Source organism: Doryrhamphus excisus, linkage group LG16 (assembly GCF_037039965.1).
Source record: "Doryrhamphus excisus strain RoL-2023G ecotype Guam linkage group LG16, RoL_Dexc_Guam_v1.1, whole genome shotgun sequence".
NCBI classification, from domain to species: domain Eukaryota; kingdom Metazoa; phylum Chordata; class Actinopteri; order Syngnathiformes; family Syngnathidae; genus Doryrhamphus; species Doryrhamphus excisus.
In genome coordinates this window covers 2,808,752-2,832,069 of record NC_136372.1, presented here as the reverse complement: position 1 = coordinate 2,832,069, position 23,318 = coordinate 2,808,752, and the positions used below count along the sequence as shown (strand labels likewise).

General features: G+C 41.1%; 1 protein-coding gene across 11 annotated transcripts in view; it reads right to left on the bottom strand.

Moving 5' to 3' along the window:
* Positions 1–23,318, bottom strand: part of srcin1a (SRC kinase signaling inhibitor 1a) — a 103,911-nt gene that overhangs the window by 63,102 nt on the left and 17,491 nt on the right. For 7 of the 11 annotated variants that reach the window (XM_058048672.2, XM_078797410.1, XM_078797411.1 and 4 more), the window contains exon 1: positions 20,880–20,991. The exons of 2 other annotated variants lie outside the window; for them this stretch is intronic. In XM_058048672.2, coding sequence (XP_057904655.2) covers positions 20,880–20,961 — 82 coding nt within the window. In that variant the 5' untranslated portion in view covers positions 20,962–20,991. Of the gene's footprint in view, positions 1–20,879; positions 20,997–23,318 lie in introns of those variants that run through there. 2 more of the 11 variants (XM_078797420.1, XM_078797418.1) reach the window with 2 other exon arrangements.

Genomic DNA, 23,318 nt, shown 5'->3' with positions numbered 1-23,318 from the left:
TCAGCAACTTGCAACAAATGACTTTAAAAGTCCCTGGAGGATGCATGGCGAGGAAGCTCATCAGTGACAGGCAGGGAGGCGGCGGCCCTGAAGAAGCTCGGCGAGCCTTTTTTTTTTTTTTTTGAAGCTCAGCGACTTGACTCTCATGACAACAAACAAAAAAAGTGTCACACGCATGCACAGCTCCTCTACAAAGCTAGTGGCTCATTAAAGTTTAAAAAGCCGAGACGCCATCCCGGAGGAGTTAAAGAAGAGAATAAAGAAAAGACGACCGTAGGTGCCCATCTGAGGGGTGCCCAGCCTCCTGTCATTGGATAATAGTCACCTGACCAGGAAAACGGTCTGATTTCTTCTTCTTCGGAGGAGAGAGTGTGAAGTAAAGCTGCCAGTTCTGAACAATGTCACTCCACACTCATCACGCCCTCCGCTGTCCCTCTCACTCCATTTCACAAGTTATTCACATCCGAGAGCACGCCACTACTTACAAAGATGGCCGACAGAGGCCTCAAAACACTTTCTTAGCATATCGGCTATGTGTTAAAAGGCTAAGTGTGTGTGTGTGTTTGTGTCTATGCTCCACTGAAACATGATCACTCTTCCTTGTCGCCGCGGCAACACCCCCACTCCCCCTTCCTGTCCTTCCTACGTCCTCCACTCATCATTCTAAGGCTGTACTTCCATGCTGGATTTCAACCAGGAAATGATGAAAATAAATGTTCTGTCCATATGAATATATATTCATATACTCACAGGTTGCCATGCCAACGCAACACAGGGGACCAAAAGCCTGTTAAAGCCCCCCCGATAATGTCAAATTGACTTTTTAGTGGAGTTCTAACAGCTTTATGTGTCCCGGTTTGAGGCACGGTGGTCTAGTGGTTAGCGCGCAGACCTCACAGCTAGGAGACCACGGTTCAATTCCACCCTGCATCTCTGTGTGGAGTTTGCATGTTCTCCCCGTGCATGTTTCTCCGGGTATTCCGGTTTCCTCCCACATTCCAAAAACATGCTAGGTTAATTAGCGACTCCAAATTGTCCATAGGTATGAATGTGAGTGTGAATGGTTGTTTGTCTATATGTGCCCTGTGATTGGCTGGCCACCAGTCCAGGGTTGTACCTCGCCTCTCGCCTATCCCAGACAGCTGGGATAGGCTCCAGCACCCCCGCGACCCTCGTGAGGATAAGCGGTAGAAAATGAATGAATGAATGAAAAAAAGCAGGCTTCGCTACACATCTTAAAATGAAATATAAAAACGATAATAAAACTAAACTATTTCCGCCGTGGGGAGTTTCCGGTTGCCAGTTAGTAAATAGTGCTTGTTGGACACACACAGCTCATTAGCATTAAAGCTACAGATACACAAAACTGCATTTTCCCAGTTTAGCTTAGCTTAGCTTACTAAAAGCAGTATTAAGGCTTCCTGTCTACCATATTGTGGCACATTTGTAAAAAAAAAAAACTATAATATATAACCTTTAAAGGTCTTGAAGTAGAAAGACAGTGGAAGACGTCAATCATACCTGAGGATGGATGAAAAATACAACGCTCCTGAAGTATACATAATGTCAGAAATATAAAGACGAAAGGCAACAACGACAACAAAAAGAAAATACTCCGGTCTTCTGGTCTACTCACTAAGACTTATTTGTAAAAATCTTCACCTGCGTCGTTGCGATCATACCCCGCCCCCCCCTCTTCCACCTTCCTCACTCCGCCCCGCCATCCCTCGCTCTCCATGCAACCCGACACAGAGGAGAGTGTTTAATTTGAATTCCATCCATCTATGAAATCTCTCAGCAAGTGTAACTCTGGCCTGCAGGGATAGTTAAGCTCTCTGCATCCACTCCTAATAAAAAGAGCCCATCAAAGCAGTGAATATACACTCTGAGCCCCCCCCCCCCTGGGGGGGGCGAGGGGCAGAGGCCCTCTTCCAGATAAAGATAACCAATCACAGACAGGAGAGCGATAGAGAGAGAGAGAGAGAAGCGGTAATTAAACCCGCGGGCCTGTGTGTAGCTTGGTGTCAACATGGCCGACCACAAGCGAGGGGGGGGGGGGGGGGGACCAGGCCTGAACGCCCGAGATGCTTCGGAGTTAAGATCGCATCCAATCAGTCGCCATGAGCACCTAAGCGGCCTCGACGGGAGGTTACCTGAGGTCACGACAGCAGTTTAGGAACCCATCCCTGGAGTGCAGAAGTGCTGAGCGTGCGTGTTTGACAGGCCGCGCTACATATTTACATGCTGGTTTACATACCACATGGGGGGAGGGGGGGCAACGACTTCCAGCGAGGGCCACTTTGATATTTTGGAAAGCAGCACATACAGTACTAAGAGGTTATACAGTATATACTGTATATACCGTAAATACTGTATTTAAAGGGAAAACGCCAAAAAGAGAATATTTGTAGGAACTTTGACCTTTCCTTTCTAATTTTTCCTTTTTTTTCTAGTTTCCAAATATTTCTTCATAATTACAAATGTACAATATATTTTTTCTATATTTTAAATTTAGACTTCAATGTAGTTTGGATTAAAGCAAATTGTAAGTTTATTCTTATAAAATTGGGACTTATTTCTCAGTAAACCAATACTTCATATTTTTACTACATTCTCATGAAATAATAATATATAATATATAATAGAATAATTAGTATTTGCCAATTTTTGCTTTGTTTTTTTTTATATTTTCCAACTATTTCAACTCAATTCTTATACATTTTCATCTGGTAATTATGAATTTATATCTATATTATTTTCACTTCATTCCTGTAACATTTTTCCACTACATAAATTTTAAAAAATTACAAATTTATTCTCTTAATATTTAATTAATTATTAAATTAATTATTAATTATTTAATTAATTATTACTGTAATTTTTTTCCCAATTTTCACTGTATAATAACAAATGGGCCCCATTTTTATTATTTACTTCCGACATGGTGGTTTAGCGGTGAGCGTGTGTGCCTCAACTGGACAAACCCTCTGTCTGAGACCGGTGTGGACAAACACGGATAATTAGAATGGTGGCTTCAGACATACTGGGGTAGGTTCCAGCCTCCGGGTAACACTAATGAGGACCAGCGCTATGGAATATGGATGGATAGGCGCCATGAAATATGAATTGTTTCCACATTGATGCAGTATAATAAAACTTACAAGAATGCGTTTATAGTTTAGTTTAGTTTTCAAAGTAAAAACAGACATATGTGAGATCATTAAAAACCATGTAACCCCCCCCCCCCCCCCCCAAACATCAATTAAGATTTTCTACCTTCAAGAGTGGCCTCTGGTGGCCAACACGGTAATTACAGCACGCTTATGCATCACATCCTGTTGATCCCTGCCTGTAGCAGTTAGCATTATTAACTAATGTGTGTGTTTGTGGGACGCAGGGAGGATGATTACCCCCCCCCCCCACCCGCAGACATCTTAGCTGATGCACAGGCAAACCTGCTGAGCGACGCCAGGATAACAATGGCCACTCAGGGGCCTGACAGCTGCTCCCTAGCATGCAAGCATAAGCCAACACGGGGGCCGCCATGTCTCACAAGGACGAGTAAACAAAACTCCATTTTTTGATCCGAGAAACATTCCCTGCAGTCAATTTGACAAATAAATAATACAAATGAGATGCTAACGGCTTTAGGGGCGTCCTCTTTGACCTTTTAATTATTGTGATTTGTGTACAAAGCCAGCGTGTCTTAATTGCATTAGCAGCTCGGCAGGTTTTTCCTTCCTGCTTAAAAAGAATAAAGCTGGCTTTTGTTTACACGCTGAATGCCTTGCTCATTTAGGCTTGCATCAATCAAACCTTGATGTGCTATCAGCAAAAAAAAAACAAAAAAAAACGACAGAGCCATTATGAGGCGTAACTGCTCACGGAACATTGTGTTTGGCTGTTGCATTATGGGAGTCCTCTACTCGGGTTGCTTCCTATTCTTTGCAGGCATTTTCCCCTTCATTTTCCGAGGTAGGAGTCGGGGAAAAACAGGCGATGCCTCCGCGCCCCGCTCCATCGCATTCAATCATTACCGTGTTTATCACAGCGGTCCTCCAAGTCCCGCCTCGTCTTCACCGCATCCCGATTGCTCGACTCAACTTTGAACTATTGCGTCGCTACATAAAAAAGGTTCAACTTCCAAGGTGTGTGTGTTCTTTTATCCGTGTCTCCAATCGTTGCGGAGATGAATACACAGACAATCCACAGGTGTCGTTTTTTTGCTCCATGGCAGCCATTTTTGTTTTGTTTTTTTAAGTTTTACACAATGTGGGTTCCAAATTTCACAATGATTATACCAAAAACTCACAAAAGTTACAGCAGGTGTAAACCGAGTACTGTATTTTCCGGAATATAAGTCGCACTTTTTTTCATAGGTTGGCTGTTCCTGCAACTTATACCCCAGAGCGACTTATGAATGAAAAAACTGATTATGTTACATAAACACTGGACATCTTTTCTGTTTATGTTTATTTTTTTTGTAGCTGAATAACCATTGTGTTAGCATATCTTACACCTATTAGCATGTTAGCATTAGCATTCTTTTATTGTTAGAACTTGCCTTATAAATATTATTATAAAATAAATTACCCACAAAAAATGCGACTTATACTCCAGTGCGACTTATGTATGTTTTTTATACCTAATTATGCATTTTTGGCCTTGTGCGACTTATACTCCGGAGCGACTTATAGTCCAGAAAATACGATAAAATGCTTTTTTTTTTAATGTAAACTTTGATATTTTTGCTTTAAAAGATGCTGAAACCAATCCTACGTGCTAAACTATCTGAACAAACATCCACAAATTAGCTTTGTGGTACTGGTCACAAAGCAAATAATGAGCTATATTTTTCCATATTACACTAATCAATTCATTTCATCGACAGAATATGCCAGCGGACTGAAAACGGCCCCCCGACTCCACTTTAGACACCCCATGCCTTGAGGAAACAATCACAAAAAGCACTCCGGAGCGACTTATAGTCCAGAAAATACGGTAATTATGGGTTCAAGAACAGCGCTAGCAGATAAATAATAACAACGGCAACACAACAGAAACTTTAAGACGTCCGATTATTTCCCACACAACCGTACACTGGAACCTTGGTTAGCGTCATGAATCAATAAAGTCTGATAAAAACAGAATCTGTTCCAGAAAGCCAAAAATGTAAACACAAAACACTCGGTTATAGTTTGACAATGCCGAATAAAAAGGCAACAAGATCTACACCATCTTTGTTTTTTGTTTTTTTTGCCGGGAGTAATTAATCAAATTATTATTATTTATTATTTCTTAATTATTATTAATTATTATTTATTAATTGTTATTTATTATTATTATGTATTAATTATTATTTATTATTTATTACCATTTATTATTATTTATTATTTATGTATTAGTTATTTATTATTGTTTATTATTTATTTATTTATTTTATTTATTACTTATTTTTTTATTTATTAATTATTATTTATTAATTGTTATTTATTATTATTTATTATTATTATGTATTAATTATTATTTATTATTAATTATTTTTATTATGAATTAGTTATTATTTATTATTGTTTATTATTTATTCATTATTTTTATTTTTCATTTATTATTTTTTATTTATTATTATTTATTAACTATGTATTATTATTATTATTAATTAATTAAATAAATCAAATTATGAAAATGCTGCCACTTTATTGTGACTTATTTAGCAGCCCTGATCAATAATAAAAGTAGAGGCTAGCGGCCTAACTGTGTTAGTTAGCAAAGGGCTAACGACGACATAGCCGCTAACAAGGGCGTCCTGCGATAAAAACACATCAGTAAACACAGTTGGACTCACGCTGTGTATTGAAAACGACATTTGCGACATCATATGATATGCTAACTGGAGGGTTAAACTTGCAAATGTTAAAATTAGCAAGTTTAACTGCATGAAAGGTTAAGGAAAGGTCGAGATAAGCCATCCCAAATTGGCCTTGATATTCCATGCATTCTTTACTTTCATCCATCCCTCGGCGTACTTTGGCGTATCGGTCCTTCCACCCGTGCAGCCACCTTTTCATCAAGTTTTTTCCAGAAGCCCGGCCAACTGGTGCGAGTAGCTCCAAGTGCCCAATTAAGATTCGGCATCTCGACAGAGGTCACTGAGCCTGAACGACACGGTGCGCCCAGCTTCAGCCGATCTGCATTTGTACCCTCGCAGCAGTCTTGAGGCAAATGGGTCAGTGGGCTGCTATTTTTTATTTTATTTTTTTTTTAATATTTTTAAGCCGTCATGAAGATGGTCTTTCTCCTCAAACACTTTTGCGAGCAAGTTCTACTGATGTCAGGCTATGAGGCTACGAGGCCAACTGGGGGTGTCTGCAATTGCTCTTGCATGGCCTCTAATTAACGCGGCCTCCGCACCGCCGATCCCGAATAGACAAAGCAAGGTTTTAATGACAGCGAAGGGAAAAAACAAACAAAAAAAGAAACGTGACCTTTTGGACCAGTTCTTATCCTGATGCCTCACAGACATCAGAGCAGCAGCCATTACTCTCATAAAACCTTTCATTAACTGTGGGTGAAACCTGTTTACAACCTGTTAAATACATTTTTACAATTATTAGAGCCCTCCAGACATGAAATAACACCCCTATAGTCACTTTAACACTCTTATTACCCAATAAATAAAACGTATTAGAAATGTTACTTCCATTCCTGTACAGCAGGGGTCTCAAACACGCGGCCCGCGGGCCAAATGTGGCCCGCAGGACACTAGTTTGCGCCCCCCGCCTTGATATGAAAGTTTAATGTTTGATATGGATGCTGTATGGTATCATGTACCCAGAAAAAAATGATTACGTTTCATTCATGTTCATGTTAAAGGTTAAATAACTGTTAATAGTTATCCTCCCTATCCGTGTGGAAGTGGTAAGTTTTTGGCTATTTAAGTTTAAAAGGAAATAACTTGAAGGCTACCGTTTAGGTCGCTAGCTCTCTAGTTTGCGAGTTAGCATGTGTCTCAAGACCCTGCAGTTGCGCAATATGTTGTAAATAAATACAAATTTTGTCATGTCTACAGGGCTCTAATAATGCTTTGGTAATTTTAATCTGAAAAAAATAATTTGTCTACCCACCAACTACAGTGAAGAAAATAAGTATTTGAACACCCTGCTATTTTGCTATTTCTCCCACTTAGAAATCATGGAGGGGTCTGAAATTTTCATCGTAGGTGCATGTCCACTGTGAGAGAGATAAACTAAAAAGAAAAATCCAGAAATCACAATGCATGATTTTTTAACAATTTATTTGTGTGATACAGCTGCAAATAAGTATTTGAACACCTGTGTATCATCTAGAATTCTGACCCTGAAAGACCTGTTAGTCTGCCCATTAGAAGTCCACCTGCACTCCATGTATCATCCTGAATCAGATGCACCTGTTTGAGGTCGTTAGCTGCATAAAGACACCTGTCCACCCCATACAATCAGTAAGACTTTAACTTGTAACATGGCGAAGACCAAAGAGCTGTCCAAAGACACCAGAGACAAAATTGTACACCTCCACAAGGCTGGAAAGGGCTACGGAGCAATTACCAAGCAGCTTGGTGAAAAAAGGTCCACTGTTGGAGCTATCATTAGAAAATGGAAGAAGCTAAACATGACGGTCAATCTCAATCGGAGTGGAGCCCCATGCAAGATATCACCTCGTGGGGTCTCAATGATTCTAAGAAAGGTGAGGAATCAGCCCAGAACTACACGACAGGACTTGGTCAATGACCTGAAAAGAGCTGGGACCACCGTTTCCAAGGTTACTGTAGGTAATACACTAAGACGTCATGATGTGAAATCATGCATGGCACGAAAGGTTCCCCTGCTTAAACCAGCACATGTCAAGGCCCGTCTTAAGTTTGCATATGACCATTTGGATGATACAGAGGAGTCATGGGAGAAAGTTTTATGGTCAGATGAGACCAAAATAGAACTTTTTGGTCATAATTCCAATAAGCGTGTTTGGAGGAAGAAGAATGAAGAGTACAATCCGAAGAACACCATCCCTACTGTGAAGCATGGGGGTGGTAGCATCATGCTTTGGGGGTGTTTTTCTGCACATGGGACAGGACGAGTGCACTGCATTAAAGAGAGGATGACTGGGGCCGTGTATTGTGAGATTTTGGGGAACAACCTCCTTCCCTCTGTCAGAGCATTGAAGATGGGTCGTGGCTGGGTCTTCCAACACGACAACGACCCGAAGCACACAGCCAGGAAAACCAAGGAGTGGCTCCGTAAGAAGCATATCAAGGTTCTAGCATGGCCCAGCCAGTCTCCAGACCTGAACCCAATCGAAAATCTTTGGAGGGAGCTCAAACTCCGTGTTTCTCAGCGACAGCCCAGAAACCTGACTGATCTAGAGAAGATCTGTGTGGAGGAGTGGGCCAAGATCCCTCCTGCAGTGTGTGCAAACCTGGTGAAAAACTACAGGAAACGTTTGACCTCTGTAATAGCAAACAAAGGCTACTGTACCAAATATTAACATTCATTTTCTCAGGTGTTCAAATACTTATTTGCAGCTGTATCACACAAATAAATTGTTAAAAAATCATGCATTGTGATTTCTGGATTTTTCTTTTTAGTTTATCTCTCTCACAGTGGACATGCACCTACGATGAAAATTTCAGACCCCTCCATGATTTCTAAGTGGGAGAAATAGCAAAATAGCAGGGTGTTCAAATACTTATTTTCTTCACTGTATATGTGGTTTCTTAAGTTTTTATTATTTGCAGTTTTATTATTATTATTATATTTATTTATTACTGATTGATTTTCTTTATTCTTGATTTGTTTATTTATTTTTCATCTTATTTTGTGTAGAAAAATAAAAAGTAAGATATTTGAGAACAGTGGAATGTTTTATCAGAGCTTTTCTTGTAGAAAAATGGAACCAAAGTGAAGTTTTTAATTTTTTTTTTTTTAATAAATGTGTTTTTTTTTTTGAAAACCTGATACGGCCCAGTCTCACCCAGACCTGAGCTCCAGTGGCCCCCAAGTAAATTGAGTTTGAGACCCCTGCAGTAGAGGGATGCTGATTTAGAAGTACCAGCATCATTACAGCTAGCTTAGCCGCACAGGGGCTTAATGGACTGCGGGGGGGGGTTCGACAGGAGTGCAAGGGAAAGTCGAGCTGAGCAACAAAGTGCCGAGTCAATGGCCAGCAGCTAATTAGGACAACAACATCACCATAGATCACAGAGACAGCGTTATTAGCCATGAGACAAGGGCCACACATCCGTCTTTTTGCGCTCTCTAATATCCAGTAATCAGTCACAAAAGGTCCAACCTGCGTTTAACGGCTGACCTTAAAACATGGCCGCTTGATCCGCCTCCTGGCTGAAGGCCCCCCGAACATCACAAGGAGATAAAAACGTTAGTCTCGTTCCGTCCTTTGTGTTGTTGTTCTCGTTCCCAGACAGCCTCTAAAAGCCTTTTTCCTGTCGCCTACAGTGCGGTAATCTAAGGTTACAACGGGGGTGCTATAACTCAGCTTTATGTGATCGGGACCCCCCCCCCTCCTGCACCTCGTGACAAACGACCCAAAGTCTGACGAGCCATCATTCGGCCCTGAGAGGCCGGAGGATGAAGCTGACTAAACTATTTGTTGAGAGCTTTCTTTCCGGGAGGAATGTGACAGCGAGCGTCTGTCACCGCGTGGACCACCGGCGAGCGGCGAGTCATCAACATTTCATGTGATGGTTCTACGACGGATACACGACCGCGTTAGCTTATTTAAATGTAAGTGAATCACAGCGAGGGACCGAAACCTGAGAGAGCCAAGCTAAACTATCCCGACTAACTTGTAAGTAATATTAATATTAATAAAATATTACCGGAATAAAGGAGCAAAGTTAATACTAATAATATTAAAATGAAAAAGCCATAGCATTTCAGTATGTGGAATCAAACTATGGATATATATATATTATATGCTATATATATCACTACGTATATTGACGGTTAATATGTAATAATGGTAATGTTTCATTTGAACAGATTACAATTGAATGCATCACATAATCAGTTCACAGTTCCACATGTCCAAAAGGAGTAGGAAGAAGCAAAGCTTATTAAATCCTACCCCTCCACCTGGTATTTTTTAGTAACTGTCACATTTGTTCACTTCCTGCTTTCCTAATATAATTTCATTTTTTTTTGTTTTTAATTTTTTTTTATTGAATGGTCATATCACCTCGTACTTTGGTATATGGCAACAAAATAAATTACAAAAAATTCGGTATGTGACAATTTTTTTTTTTTTACAAAAAATACAAAATAATTTTAAAAAAATTATAAATATTTTTAAAATTAAATTATATCAGAAAAGCAGGAAGTGAACAAATGTAACAGTTACTGATTGTAAAAGTACCAGTTGAAGGGGTAGGATTTAATAAGCTTTGCTTCTTCCTACTCTGATTATGTGATGTACTCAATTGTAATCTGATGCATTATCATTACCATATATATATATATATATATATATATATATATATCATAAATCTGAGATGCAGTTTTCCTTAAATATATATAAATTCTTAGCACATTTATATGTGTTGCTTCCCAAAAAATCCAAGTGGCCCTTTCATCTTTTCATTATTTCGGCCCTGGCTGGAATACCCCTGCAATAAACCCAATCGGATTCCAGAGTGGTTGCCTTATAACGTTCTTTCAACCAACACACAACCAATCAGAAGACCGGGATGGTCCCCCCACAATGAAGCCGTCATGGCTTCCATATGAAACAAGCTTCTGTCACGTTGAGTTTGCTGTACAAAGGAGGAAAACACGTCCAAATTAGTATCAATGATTTTCAGGGAGGAGAAGAAAAAATTCAGGTTTGAATCCGATCAAAAGGGGGAGTCAATCGTGTGAGAACCGGCATTGGTTTCATGGGCCTCCATAGTGGCTCCCACAGCTTGGTGTTCCTTTTAGGAGATTATAACAACCTAATAGTACCTTTTCTTGGCTTGGTGACAATAAATAAACATCATCAATGACTCTACTGCATATTAATATTACTAAAGCTTCAGGTTTAAGAGGCTTTACAGGTCCGGGCTGTTCTACTCCAACCTTATCTGCAAAAATCCAGCTGTCCTTGAAGAAAAAAAAATTAAATTTTTTTTTTACTGCTGACAAGACGAGAACCGACTGTTCCGACTTTGGCCTGCCTTCCAGCCACTGACACGTGTAATCCGTAATATGGAGAGAAAAGAAACAACAAATCAGCCATTTAATTAGCTCTAGTTTAAAACGTATTTATCAAACGGGAAGTTAAAATAGCAGCAGTAATGAGCTGGAGAGTGTGAGTGTGTTTAATAGAGGGTATAATAGTCTCCAATCAGGGCTAGGCGTCGAGGCAAACAAAGCGGATTTGGCCACAGCAAAATAACATCGAGCTTGATATCGCCGGTAGGTCAGGTGGGCGAGTGGCGGGCTGGATTCATGGTCACCGTGGGGTGTAGTATGGTTAGAAAAATAATACGAATAATAATATCGGGGCTGCACGGTGTTTAAGTGGTTAGCACGCAGGCCTCACAGCTAGGAAACCCAAGTTCGATTCCGCCCTCGGCCATCTCTGTGTGGAGTTTGCATGTTCTCCCCGTGCATGCATGGGTTTTTTTTTCCGGGTACTCCGGTTTCTTCCCACATTCCAAAAACATGCTAGGTTAATTAGCGACTCCAAATTGTCCATAGGTATGAATGAGAGTGTGAATGGTTGTTTGTCTATATGTGCCCTGTGATTGGCTGGCCACCAGTCCAGGGTGTACCCCACCTCTCGTCCGAAGACAGCCGAGATAGACTCCAGCACCCCCCCTGCCACCCTCGTGAGGATAAGCAGTAGAAAATGAATAAATATTTAAGCATTATTAGAGCCCTCAAAACATGAAATAACACCCCTATATTGACTTTTAAACTCTTATTACCCAAATTTATAAATAAAAGGAAATAAAACCTTTTAGGGGCTGCACGGTGTTCGAGTGGTTAGCAAACAGGCTTCACAAATAGGAGACACGAGTTCAATTCCACCCTCGGCAAACTCTTTGTGGAGTTTGCATGTTCTCCCCGTGCATGCGTGGGTTTTTTTCTCCGGGTACTCCAGTTTCCTCCCACATTCCAAAAACATGCTAGGTTAATTAGCGACTCCTAATTGTCCATAGGTATGAATGTGAGTGTGAATGGTTGTTTGTCTATATGTGCCCTGTGATTGGCTGGCCACAAGTCCGGGGTGTGCCCCGCCTCTCGCCCAAAGACAGCTGACCCTTGTGAGGATAAGCGGTAGAAAATGAATGAATGAAAGTCTAAAGGTGACTATAGGGGTGTTATTTCATGTGTAGAGGGCTCTAATAATGTTAAAAGCCATATTTAGGAGGTTGTAAACACATTTTTTCGACGCTCTAACTCGTAAAATATTCCATTTATAAATAAGGAATCCGACATTGCACTGCACGGTGTAGGAGTGGTTAGCGCGCAGGCCTCACAGCTAGGAGACCTAAATTGTCCATAGGTATGAGTGTGAATGGTTGTTTGTCTATATGTGCCCCGTGATTGGTTGGCCACCAGTCCAGGGTGTACCCCACCTCTCGCCCCGAAGACAGCTGGGATAGGCTCCAGCACCCCCCGCGACCCTTGTGAGGATAAGCAGTAGAAAACGAATGAATAAATAATAATATCAGCATGTAAAAATTTGCGAAAGGAGGAAGTGACGTACGTCACAAAACAAAAATGAAAGTTCAATGTCTATAGATTTTAAGACGTGTAGCGAAGCCTGCTTTTTTAGTTTCGTCAGAAACGTCCTCCGTGAAGTCGTGGGTGTGTACACTGAACTGTCTCGTCTCGCCATTGGGCGGGTGAAAGGCGGTACGGTACGGCGGTCAGGAAAAGACGACTTTAAAAAAAAGCCAGGGTTTGAACTCCTCACCGCAAAACAAACAAGCGAGGAAGATAACATCCCATTTAGCGCTCGTAAACAGGCTCCAGGGACACATACTACTATAAGAAGTCATAAAAGTTTATTATAATAACCTTTAACGACCGCTTGTGTCAAAAACATGGAGGAGGCCAAGCACAACAGTTCCTGCCGTGAATCCATCGGCACCACGACGCAATCAAACATCGGAATATTCAGCATTAAAGCCTTTTTTCATCTGTCAGATCTGTTCCGGTTTCAAAGAAATCCACGTCAATGAGAGCGATGTTCATCTCCAGCGTTCTGGCACATTCGTTTTGGAATGAAAAAAGCGCTAGGAAATGAGCTCCCGACGTTCTGACGTGGCTCCGGAGCAGGTAATCCCAGCCTCTCTGTCAGGGGGAGACGGTGTGGATTTATGACTATAAACCCTGACAGATACAAGAGGAACTCCTTGCCTTTTACATTAAACCCGGCTTTCAGTTTCGGTTTAAAGCTGGAATCAAGGTAATTATGCTCGCTCTTGGGGTTGAGTCACCTATACGGTGGATACGTGGAACGTGCAACGTGACCGCCGAAATACTTCATGAGAGATGCAGGTTATGATTCCGACAAAAATGGAGGCTGAATAGGGAATGGGAAGACTGACTATAAAGCAGGTGATTTGATTGGCAGGGTGCCGCCGCCACATCGACCTGAGCATCTAGTCAGGATGCCTCCCGGACGCCTCCCTTGGTGAGGTGTTCCGGGCATGCCCAGTCCGGGAAAAGGCCCCGGGGGCAGACCTAGGACATGCTGGAGGGATTATGTCTCACAGCTGGCCTGGGAACGCCTTGGTGTCCTCCCGGTGGAGCTGGAGGAGGTGGCCGGGGATCGGGAAGTCTGGGCTTCCCTACTAAGACTGCTGCCCCCGTGACCCGGACCCAGATAAACGGAAGAAAATGGATGGATGGTGCCGCCGCCCACTCAAGAAATCCATGCATGTGATATCGGGACCTTTGGGGGCAGGCGGCAGCAAAACGGTACACAGAATCCACTCAGGTGAGGGTTTGACATTTGACTGAGCATCGGCGTCAGACGCAGAACAAAATTAGGGAGCCCGGAAAACTGAGCGGAATCTTAATAACACGGAAAACCGAAGCGTAGGATGAAGAAAATGTGACATGCTTTGAGATGGGACGGGGACGGGGACAAGGGGGGTGGGCGGGCGACCTGCATCATGATGCGGGATATCAGCGACTAAAAGTCGTAGATTTACCCATGATCCTGGAACAGATTTTGGGCGCGTGCCCCTGTCATTGCAACATCACGTCGAGGGGCGCCCCGGTCGGGGGAAGCGGACTGGTGTCATGTTGAAGCTAAAGATTTCAGACAAATGAGAGCCCCGCACTTAAGGGGCCTCAAGGCGACCCTGTTCCATCTGTCTAAGGAAAACTCTCGCTCGGCCATCTTACCACACCTACGCTTCATCTCCTCTCAGGGAAGATGTGTCAAAAGAGCCTGGAACCCACGGGAACGGGGTCCAATTCCATTACGTACATAGAACTCTTCGGTACCCTCAGGACTCTTCAGCTCTGAGTGGCGACAATGGCTGGCTGTCCGTCACGCGAGGTCTGACCCAGATTCTCTTGAGTGAGGGGAAGGTCGAGTGGCGAGATGGGCGTGTATCTCAGCCATCCACCCATCCACCCACGGGACCGATACTCTCTCTCTCTCGTCAGAACCACTTACGTCCCCCGTCCCGGAGTTTGACCATGTGGGAGTGAAGTCAAGGGCGGCGTGGAGCCCGGCGTCTTTACTATAAGGCAAACGCTGCCTCAGGGGGAAAAATGGCTGACGACGGCGCCGCCATGTAAAGCAGCTCATTAGGCCGAGGCACCGTCGGGTGCTGACTTATTCATGGCCAGCGCCGCGGAACAGAGGCCGCGGAGACAAGAGTTCATTTGCTTACTGGTGTGAGTGCCAGATGAAAACCGCTGAAAAACTTTGTAGGTTTCAGCCGTTCAGCCAAATCTGGAATCCAGAGGGAACGCCGGGAAGAAGGTGGGATGGATGTTTGGGGGAGAGAAAAAAAGAGGCTTAAACGGAGACTCGCTATGGGATGTGGACACCTTGTTAAAAAGTTTCATCAAAAAAATAAAAAATAAAAACAAATATAAATATAAAAATAAAAACAATAAAAATAAAATAAAATAAAAAGTCCTGTCATGGATGTTTGGGGGAGGGAAAAAAGAGGCTTAAATGGAGACTCACTATGAGGTGCGGACACCTCGTTAAAAAGTGTCATCAAAAACTTAAAAATAAAAACAATAAAAATAAAATAAAAACAAAGTAAATAAAGTAAAATAAAGTAAAATAAAATAAAATAAAATAAAGTAGTAAAGTAAAGTAAAGTAAAGTAAAGTAAAGTAAAGTAAAGTAAAGTAAAGTAAAGTAAAGTAAAGTAAAGTAAAGTAAAGTAAAGTAAAGTAAAGTAAAGTAAAGTAAAGTAAAGTAAAGTAAAATAAAATAAAATAAAATAAAATAAAATAAAATAAAATAAAATAAAATAAAATAAAATTAAATTAAAATGTGTCATCCTGTCATGGATGTTTGGGGGAGGGAAAAAAAGAGGCTTAAACGGAGACTCACTATGGGGTGCGGACACCTTGTTAAAAAGTGTCATCAAAAATAAAAAATAAAAACAAATATAAATATAACAATAAAAACAATAAAAACAAAATAAAATAAAAATAAAATAAAATAAAAACAATAAAAATAAAAATAAAATAAAATAAAAAGTGTCATCCTGTCATGGATGTTTGGGGGAGGGAAAAAGAGGCTTAAACGGAGACTCACTATGGGGTGCGGACACCTCGTTAAAAAGTGTCATCAAAAATTTAAAATAAAAACAATAAAAATAAAATAAAAACAAAGTAAAATAAAGTAAAATAAAGTAAAATAAAGTAAAATAAAGTAAAATAAAATAAAATAAAATAAAATAAAATAAAATAAAATAAAATAAAATAAAATAAAATAAAATAAAATAAAATAAAATAAAATAAAATAAAATAAAATTAAAATGTGTCATCCTGTCATGGATGTTTGGGGGAGGGAAAAAAAGAGGCTTAAACGGAGACTCACTATGGGGTGCGGACACCTTGTTAAAAAGTGTCATCAAAAATAAAAAAAATAAAAATTAAATAAAAATTAAATAAAATAAAAAGTGTCATCCTGTCGTCATCGATTAATTGTTTTCTGACCGTGGATTGGATGCTTTGGGAGTCTGGACTGTGGAGTTTAAGCTCAAAGAATGCTTATAGAAACAAGATGAAGATGCCACATAAGTAGGCGGCCACATAATCCAACATTTTTTGGACTTCCCAGTGTATTCCAACATGCAACTGGAAGCACAAAAAAAAATAAGTGTAATGTTTGCATTAAAACCCACTTTCCTTTTTGCTCGGTGGGATATAAGTATACGCTGGATGGAGTTATCCTGCAAGAAAATGTGCAGGGTATTAAGGACAGAAGGGGCATGAGCTAAACCGCCATCATCCAAAACTGTCTATTTCCTGCTCTCGCTCAGCGTGCATGCTCTGTGAGGTACAGGCATCCTCCCTATTTTCCCGCGACCTTGACGCGTCCTTGCATGACGGTGCGACTGCAGCGTTAGCTTCAGCGTTTTGAGGCGGGGTGCTATCTCCAACATCCCAGCGTGTGCGGGGGAGAGGACTTACGCCCGGGCTTCCTGTATATCTGTCGCTTATCTCAATCACGCACACCCCCTTTTCTTTCCATCCCCCCCCCCCACACACACTCTTCATCAGCGTCCCTCGTTTGCTGGCGTCACATGCGGGCCAAACAACATCCTTCCCCTGCGCTACGCTTTCACTTTGTTTCCGGAACAAAGCAACATTCCTGTCAGGCGAGGGATGATTGGCGTGGAGCTGAGGCCTTTGTTGACTCAATTCATGCGGAATGTTTTTTTTTTTTGGAAATGAATCCCAACTGGGATGACATTTAATAGCCTGGCATTGCTGTGGCATCAAGGTTTTGATGCATTAAACTCTTTAAATTGCAGAAAGTTAATGCAAGGAAATCACTCTCTGAATGTCGGCTCGTATGGAATGGGACGTCACTAGGTTCTGAGGACGGGGGGGGGGTGCTTTTGCCCTATTATACAAAATTTGTCAAAAAATTTTTTTGTAAAAAAAAAAAAAAATCAATAAAAATTACAAAAAAATCAATAAAAATTACAAAAAAAATCAATAAAAAATATTACATTAAATTATTTAGATGCGCAGGATATGAATGAATGTAGTAGACATTCAAAAAAAATACAAAAAACAAATAACAAACAAGAATCGGAATATAACGTTCCTACTTTTGGACAGATTTAGTAGAGATACTCAATTGTTTTAGGCCGCCATTAAATTGACACAAGTACACACAACTGCAAAACTGCTGCTCAATTATATAATAATCATTATTATATTATTAATTAGCCTATTATTATTACTATCATCATTATTATTCTTCTGATTATTACTAGTATTAATAGGATAATATTAGCCTGCTTATTGGCTTGCTTATTAGCCTGCTTTTGCCCTATTATACAAAATTTGTCCAAAATTTTTTTTGTAAAAAATAAAAATCAATAAAAATTACAAAAAAAAATCAATAAAAATGACAAAAAAAATCAATAAAAAACATAAAATTATTTAGGGGGGGTTAAAAACAGCCCCTCCTAAAATAGGCCTAATGATGCTACTGGGATGCCTCTCCATATGGTTGTGTACTCCATAAACAATGGATTTTCATTATTCATTATCAATATTCTGGTAAATAAATATAGAATTAGAACAAATATAGTTTTGCACAAATAATTATGAACTCTGACCTTACAACTGCGGTACAAACCGTATGGTTGGCGTCCCAAGGTGAGCTAATAATAGCGAATAGCAGACACAGCTGAGTGGGAGAGCATTAGCAGGAGTATTTAAATGGACTCGTCTTCCCGCTGAGACGCAATTCATAACCGCCGTCTTCCTGAATGACGAACACCTAATCAGACACCATCTCAGAGCCGCATCACGAGAGGCGGCGGAGTCAGCGTTCCCCTCCTACCGACCTTCATCAGTGGGTTATTATTGATACGGCGCCGAGCGATAGCGCTTCGCAATCAATGCTCATTTTTCTTTCCAGATACTCTCCGCCAGCCAGTGGATTTGGGCGCCCTTCACAGAGTGTGTTCAGTGGGAATGGAGACGGCTAATTGGCCCAAGCGGTGTCTGCTCCTCGGTCCTCGTGGAAAGGCGAAGAGAGCAAAATGCGTCGATGCCGTTGACGGTCCTTTGCCAATAACCACTCGCAGCTCATATTTTGCCAGTTTCTATGTGTTACTCGGGCGCCAAATTAACTCTTGAGTGGCAGTTTTTGAAAATGAAAATACAATAAATGCTGTAATTTATATCCGGGACCTTTATTTACTTAAACCAATAAGAGGACGGGCTGTTATTTGGAAGCAGAAAGGAATAATTGAAGAGAAACTGGCATTTCTGAATTGGGAAAAACTATTATGTAACAAGTAAACTCTAATCATGATTTGGAGTGCATGAGAAAGTAATAAGAAAAACATTGCGCAACAGCACCAATGTTGTGACAACAATAATGTCAACCAGCATTAATATCACAGTAGATTTTCAAGGTTTTTCAAGAATTAATAAAATTACGGCGGTCGAGTGGTTAGCGCGCAGACCTCAAAGCTAGGAGACCAGGGTTCAATACCACCCTCGGCCCTCTCTGCGTGGAGTTTGCATGTTCTCTCCGTGCATGCGTGTGTTTTCTCCGGGAACTCCAGTTTCCTCCCTCATTCCGGGCTGCACGGTGGTTGAGTGGTTAGCACCCAGGCCACACAGCTAAAAGACCCAAGTTCGATCCCGCCCTGGGACATCTCTGTGTGGAGTTTGCATGTTCTCCGTGGATTTTCTCCCACATTCCAAAAACATGCTAGGTTAATTAGCGACTCCAAATTGTCCATAGGTATGAATGTGAGTGTGAATGGTTGTTTGTCTATATGTGCCCTGTGATTGGCTGGCCACCAGTCCAGGGTGTTCCCCGCCTCTCGCCTGAAGACAGCTGGGATAGTAGAAAATCAACTAATGAAAGTCTAAAGGTGACTATAGGGGTGTTACTTTATGTCTAGAGGGCTCTAATAGTGTTAAACGAGGCTCTAACTAGGGTCTAAAACCAATTAACTACGATAAACAAAGGATGATGATGATACAAGCTGTACACTGACTACTCTACAGTATATGCAGATTTACTTCCTGTGGAATCTAGGGTGTACCCCGCCTCTGGGATAGGCTCCAGCACCCCTGGCGACCCTCGTGAGGATAAGCAGTAGAAAATGAATGAATGAAAGTCTAAAGGTGACTATAGGGGTGTTATTTCATGTCTACAGGGCTCTAATAGTGTTAAACGCCATATTTTCGAGGCTCTAACTAGGGTCTAGAACCAATTAACTACGATAAACAAAGGATGATGATGATACAAGCTGTACACTGACTACTCTACAGTATATGCAGATTTACTTCCTGTGGAATACAGGGTGTACCCCGCCTCTTGCCCCAAGACAGCTGGGATAGGCTCCAGCACTCCCGGCGACCCTCGTGAGGAAAAGCAGTAGAAAATGAATGAATGAAAGTCTAAAGGTGACTATAGGGGTGTTATTTCATGTCTAGAGGGCTCTAATAGTGTTAAACGCCATATTTTCGAGGCTCTAACTAGGGTCTACAACCAATTGATGATGATACAAGCTGTACACTGACTACTCTACAGTATATGCAGATTTACTTCCTGTGGAATCCAGGGTGTACCCCGCGCCTCTCGCCCGAAGACAGCTGGGATAGGCTCCAGCACCCCCGGCGAACCTCGTGAGGAAAAGCAGTAGAAAATGAATGAATGAAAGTCTAAAGGTGACTATAGGGGTGTTATTTCATGTCTAGAGGGCTCTAATAGTGTTAAACGCCATATTTTCGAGGCTTTAACTAGGGTCTACAACCAATTGATGATGATACAAGCTGTACACTGACTACTCTACAGTATATGCAGATTTACTTCCTGTGGAATCCAGGGTGTACCCCGCGCCTCTCGCCCGAAGACAGCTGGGATAGGCTCCAGCACCCCCCGCGACCCTCGTGAGGAAAAGCGGTAGAAAATGAATGAATGAATGAAATACAGAGCAGCCCACAAAGAGACTCGAAACCCAAGTCTTCCCAATCTCCTGATTATGTGACCAGCATGATAACCACTCGTCCACCGCACGGCTTACTAATACGTCATAAACAGGTTTTCTATGCTGTAATTATGAACATATCCGATTTATTAACAATTAATTCAATATAGTGGAAATTAAATTAGCGAGATGTCATCTGGAACCAATCAACGGAAGCCACTCGGAAAGTGTCTTACATCAAGAGGAGAGCCCAATGAGTAGTTTAAAGGTCATGTCCAAGTACAATCAATCATCCAATCCCAAATGTACACACATTTTATAGGATTTCTTTCTACTTTTACAGGAATAAACAAGCCGTTTTCCTGTTTAAGCTAAGCTCTTGTCAAGTAAACATACCCAAAAAGCCCAAACCAGTTTGACACATCCTCCAACTCACTGCCGAGTGTACAGAGAGCACATTGTGTACAGAGAACACAGCCACGGTAGGCTTGAATGATTCATGACAATAAACCTCGCCGGTAGTTTGTTTGAGCTAAAAGCCGCACAAAGCAAAAAACCAACAAACACGGAGAGGGAGAAAAGGTATTTTGGGAGCATCTGAAAAAGTTGCTATCCTGCAGGGTACAAGCACACCAGCACAAATTGGCGAAGATGGCTATCAGCGTTTAAAACCGAGAGCGAGAGAGATGTGGGTGAGGAGATGAAGCCCTCTTACCTCCCACGACAGCATGCTCGCATCCTAACACCAACACCTGCCCCGCATCGGACAGGAACATCTGGTATTCCTCACCAAACATCCCAACATGTCCGACCACCTGAGTCACCACAGCACGTTTCATCTACTGTACACCCCCCCCCCTTTCCCCTCCATGGTGATGTCAACACAAACCAGCGTCCTATATGTGACGGTAAACATACACAAAAGCGGCATCGCTTCCTCTTCACTTCCTCTCAGCATCCTCTCCACATTGGCCGAGACGAGAGCTCGAGGCGGGAGCGCCACTATCCCGCTTCTCGCTCTTTGAAAAGCTTCCCGAGATGAAAAGGCCGCTTCCTTTTTAATGGCGAGCGTGATTGCGGCACCGGCGGGCCCTAATGTGCCGTCACAGTGGTTCGCTCCAAAGATGCGGCGCCCTAGAAAGTAACCTTCCATGTCTGCCATTTGTGGCGGGAGAGAGACACAAGGGCCACTTGTAACAATTTTTTATTATTAATTATGATTAATTAATAATAATTATTATTACATAATATTAATAATAATAATAATGAATAATTATATATGTCATTACTATATTTATATGCAGACTCCAAATTGTCCATAGGTATGAATGTGAGTGTGAATGGTTGTTTGTCTATATGTGCCCTGTGATTGGCTGGCCACCAGTCCAGTCCCCGCCTCTCGCCCGAAGACAGCTGGGATAGGCTCCAGCACCCCCCGCGACCCTCGTGAGGATAAGGTGAGGGTAAGCAGTAGAAAATTAATGAATGAAAGTCTAACGGTGACTATAGGGGTGTTATTTCATGTCTAGAGGGCTCTAATAATGTTAAAAGCCATATTTATATTTTTTAATAATAATTATATAGTATGTATATATATATATAAAATCATATAATAATACTTATAATTAAATATAATACATATAGTATATATGTATTATTAATAGCTAATAATTATTAATATTAAAGGAATATTATATTAATATTATTAATTAATTATATTATGTATAGAATATTATAATTAATTAATATAATAATATAATAAATAATTAATATTAATTATTAAATCGATTATTAAGATTAATAATAAACAATTATATATAATATTTAGTAATAATTAATAATTATATTATATATAATTAATATTTTTTATTCCATATGCTGCTCTTTGTGTCCTTTAAATAGCCCCTCGGGGATAAATAAAGTGTTTTGAATTGAATATTTATTTGATCATACCATCCGATATCCCACCAAGTTCCTGTCATAATCGTGCCTATTATTTCAGCAAACACACACGTAAGCCTTCTCATGACAACAAGCTGCTTCTCTAATCTGCTGATCCCGTAGTGAAAGGCCTGGGGAGTGTGTGGACACGGCAGCACACAAGTGTTTGGTTAAGCAAGGTCCGTCCGTCCGGTCCTGAACGAGACACGGGACACGCTGGAAGACCAATTTATGGTTTGAATACGGCCCAGGAAAAGTGAAGAATATTATATTTGCACGCTGAGTTGGAGGAGTAATGATGGTAAAAGTCACCATCGGAACTAGTGGAAGGTGGCGGCCTGTGAAGTTGCCCAAGGCTCATAAAGTACACATTGCATAAGAGATGGTGCAAAAAAAAAAAAAAGTATTTTCGGTTTTCTCCAACATTTAAAGGAAACTTTTTTTTTTTCATCATCCACAAAAAAATGCAGTAATTCTATGTTATGATGCATGACATCGAGCGAAATCACTAAAAAAAAACACCCACTGAATAGAATGTTCCAGTGACAGTGAGTGAAATGTATCAAAGTTGACAGAAAAATCAGACATCTTGATGGTGCCTTGCCGCCTTGCTGTCATAAGACATGAAGAATCTGATTCCCGTTCGCCGCTGACGGGGGTGGGGAGGCCGTGATAAACACACGCACAAGATGGCTACAGTACAAGGCGGCGGCTGTCGAAATCTACAGCCAGATTACGCCTCTGCATAGCAAAGATAACACCCAAACACTCCTGAAGCGCTTCTCGTGGAGAGAGCGAGTGGGATTCTTTCACGTCGCTCCATCAATCATAAACCTGTCTCTTCTTTTAGATGGCGTCCAATTACAGTGACGGCGTGTCTAAGAGGCAAGCATAATATGATGATGATGATGAGGACGGTGATGAATGACGCTCAGGTGCAAAGCCACACAAGCGGAGCGTGTCGGCACGGTGGCCCGCGTGAACCGGAGACACTGAGTGGAGCAAATTGGAGTGAAGTGTCACGGCCTAACATGACGTCATTCTTTGACCTTCATTCACCTGGACACCTGCTGGAGGGGAACCATATATTGGAGATACAACCATAGAAAACACAAAAAATAAAAATACTAAATTTTGTAAAAAAAAATTTTGAAAAAAATAAAAAATTTAAATATTTTTTTTATGATTTTTAATAAATATTATATATTTTATA